At 49.3% G+C, this 3592-nt stretch overlaps 1 protein-coding gene across 1 annotated transcript in view; it reads left to right on the top strand.

Moving 5' to 3' along the window:
- The window catches only part of OTOF (otoferlin), a 120026-nt gene that overhangs the window by 12348 nt on the left and 104086 nt on the right, over positions 1-3592 (top strand). The window contains exon 3 of the mRNA XM_009332354.1: positions 2408-2496. Within this exon, the coding sequence (XP_009330629.1) occupies positions 2408-2496 (89 nt within the window). The remainder of the gene's footprint in view (positions 1-2407; positions 2497-3592) is intronic.

The following is a 3592-nucleotide window of genomic DNA, read 5'->3' as shown; positions in this document are numbered from 1 at the left end:
AACCACTCTTCCAGTAAAGACATTTTTCCTCACGTCCAATCTAAACCTCCCCTGGCGCAACTTGAGGCCGTTTCCTCTCGTCCTGTCGCTTGTTCCTTGGGAGAAGAGACCGACCCCCACCTCGCTACAACCTCCTTTCAGGTTGTAGACCTCATGGTCTCCAAACTGTAGAGCAGGACTTCCTTGTGCTCGGTGCTGTACGTACCCAAAGAGCAAGAGGCAGCCTCTGTCCTCCACCCTATAGCCCAAGGATGGGGAACAGAGACTCATCCAAATGATTTTGTGACAGTGTCAGGGATGCCTGCTCATTCCAGTTCCTCCCCCATATTTGGTCTGTGGGCAAGCAGAGAGAATGGTGTTTCTGAGGAAGGAAGAAAAAAACCAGGACCTGGCTGTGTCCAGGAACTGAGCTCTGCTGGGGTTACCGGAGGTGCTTCCAGACTTCTCTAAACTCCCAGCCTATGTCAGATGTCTGTGAGCAGAAAAGAGCCTGTGCCTGGACCACGGTTTAGTCTTCTATGGAGATAGCGGAGGGGTTTGGGTTTGTCTTGTGCTGGCCAAGGCTCTGGACAGAGGGATCAAAGCTGAGGCTCTGTTGAGGTGGTAAGGATGCATAGACATTAGGTATCGGGAAGGACCAGGAGGATCCTTTCAATACTTAAAGGGGGCTTATAAGAAACATGGGGACAGACTTTTTAGCAGGGCCTGTAGTGACAGGACAAGGGGGAATGGCTTTAAACTAAAAGAGGGGAGATTCAGACTAGACAGAAGGAAGAAATTGTTTACGCTGAGGGTGGTGAGACACTGGCCCAGGTTGCCCAGAGAGGTGGTGGATGCCCCATCCCTGGAAACATTCCAGGTCAGGCTGGACGGGGCTCTGAGCAACCTGCTCTAGTTGAAGATGTCCCTGCCCATGGCAGGGGGGTTGGACTAGGTGACCTTTAGAGGTCCCTTCCCACCCAAACTGTTCTGTGATTCGATGATTCTATGATCCAGGCAGACATCATGTCCATCTCAGAAGCAACCAGAAGTCCTGATCTTGGCAGAGCAGCTTATCCCATAACTGCTGTTAAAAGTGAAGAGTTTCTCTTGAGAAGGTCTAAGCTCTGGTCTCTTTGGCTATCTCTGGGCAGACCCTGGGAACGCCGCCTTCTGCTGGGAGGCAGGATGGGGACTCCCCTGCCCGGCTGAAGCTGCAGATAATAGATGGGACCAGCGTAACATCCAGAACAATGTGGGAGGTTGATGGGCTGCTGCTGTGCTGGTGACATGATGGACTCTGTCCCCTTCACCAGCGTGTCTGAGGGCCATGGTGGAGAGGAGAGGCCGGGGGCGGGAGCACAGGGCTGATGAATCTCCACCTGCACGTGTTGAGGAGCCCTGAACAGTCAGGGTAGGACTACTTCTGAGGCCAGAGAGGCGTGATGATGGCAGGAGGGAACAGGCAGCTCGTAATTAATGTTGGGATTGCTGGTTGCATTTATCAGCCTAGCCAGTACCAGTAATGGTACTGTATTGGAGTACCGTTAATGGAGTACCAGATGCTCCAGTAATGGAGCATCAAAGCAGTGGGAAGGAGTGAGCGGAGAGCAGCGCGCATGCCGTAAGGGGAAGGGCTGAGTTACATCCCCACGACGGAGAGCCCAGAGTAAATCCAGCTGCAGAATGAGGAGTGCAGGCTGGACCATAAGCAAAATGATATCACTATCGTGGGGCCATTTCTAGTTTTCTTTTATATTTCAGGGGTTTTTTTCATTTGCTTCCTTGACTCACTGCAGAAAACGTAAAAGGGGAAGAAAATAGCTTAAAAAATGAGCGTTGGCATATTTCTGAAGAGTCACTAATTTCTTCCTGTGAAGTTGCTTGATAAGCACTTTCTTTTCAAGACTTTGAATGCAGTCCTGCCACTCCTGCAAGCGATGTAGGGCTCAACCCCGCTGCCTCCGCATCCGGGGCGTCACGTTCCCATCCCGCCGTGCACCGAGAGCAGCTTGGCGATGGGGTGTACTCGGCTTCGGGAGGCCGCAAGAGACCCGTGACTTGGAAAACCGAAGGCAGCTCAGGTGGTTTGGCCTGGCAGACTGACTTCTTGCCTTGGGAAGCAAAAAACCCACAAATGAAAGTGATTTTTATATATACACATATATATTTTTTTGTATATGTATAAATGTAAAACGTGTATATATATAAAATATATATACATATTTATACAATGTGTATTAATATTCATACTATATATATAAAATATTTGGCACCGAGGCACAGTCTTCGTGAATGTGTGCCTTTTTACTGGGAAAAAGTTAGGCTAGCTAGCCTTTTTCCATGGTCGTCTCAGCTCCATCCTCATCACCTCTGCAGCAGCTCCCTGAAACAAGCCTGACATCTCCCTCCCATCCTTTCTCCGCAGACCTTCCGCTGGCCGGTGGCAAGCAATATCGACGGGAATGAGATCCTGGAGATCCAGGTGTTCAACTACAGCAAAGTCTTCACCAACAGGTGAGAGCCTGGTCTGTCCTCCTCTCCCACCGACCCCCCGGGGTCCGCTCCGGCGGGAAGAGGGAGCTCCTGCTTGAGCTGGAGCCACATCCCTGTTTGGTGTGGAGACTGGAGGGTGAGGAAGACGTTGGTGATTGATGTCGCCTGGGAAGGGCAAGGAAGCTCAGATGCAATGTGTGCAGCTCGGTGAGTGAGGTTGCTAGCCACCAGCAACCAGACGGCGGTCAGTGCCATGTCTGTGCCACGGTTTTCCCAAGGTGCTGCCGTTTGGTTCAATACAATTTGTATGTGTTTAAGAGAAACTGAAATCTTTTGGTGAATTATCAAGGTGGAGGTGGATACCTAAACGTAGTTCCCCAGCTTTTGCAAATTCTGCAAGTGTTTGTTTATCTTATTCTTGTAATTTTTTCTCACATGGATACTATGGTGGTTGCCAGGACTTATGGATTATGGGCAATGCTATTTTTTAAGGTTTCTTACAGCCTAAGTTTTGCCCCCACATTAATAATGAACACAAGAGAAGGAAAGTCCCTTCCGTCAGCCTTAGCCTGTTTCATACATTTCTCCACGCTGTCATTGCAAAAATATGGGAGCATTTCACAAAAACATGAGTGGCATACGTGAATTGTCCTACAGAACATTTACACCGACATTAAAGAGGGGAAAGGAAAAAGGGAGCGGAGGAAGGGCTCTTGCTCGTGGCTGGACCTTGCGCTAACATTTTTGCACTGAAATCCAGTGTCTTCCCCAGCTGGAGCTCAGCAGGGTCTCCTGAACATCTCCCAGGCACATGTTCATGCAAAAGCTTCCTTCAGAGCCAAAAAAATGAGGAGACAGACAGACGGCATGTGGGGCAGGCATGCTAAATAGACGTGATTTAAAAAAAAAAAAAAAGACAAAAAACCTGCAAACAAAACAAAAAACCCAAACAACAACCTGAGGAAAAAAATTACCTACCTTTGTCTTGCTTTGAAGTAGGAGCTTGAGCAGCAGAAGGAGAGCTGAAGAAACTTGTTTTCTTCAGTTGGTCTCTGGGAAGAGAAAGGCAAGGAGCCCCCAGAGGATCCCAGCCCAGGTGGATGAGCTGGGTGGGGAA

This window comes from Pygoscelis adeliae, unplaced genomic scaffold (assembly GCF_000699105.1).
Source record: "Pygoscelis adeliae isolate BGI_AS28 unplaced genomic scaffold, ASM69910v1 Scaffold89, whole genome shotgun sequence".
In the NCBI taxonomy this organism is placed as follows: domain Eukaryota; kingdom Metazoa; phylum Chordata; class Aves; order Sphenisciformes; family Spheniscidae; genus Pygoscelis; species Pygoscelis adeliae.
The sequence above is the reverse complement of the archived record's forward strand: the minus strand, read 5'-3'. Positions and strand labels throughout refer to the sequence as shown.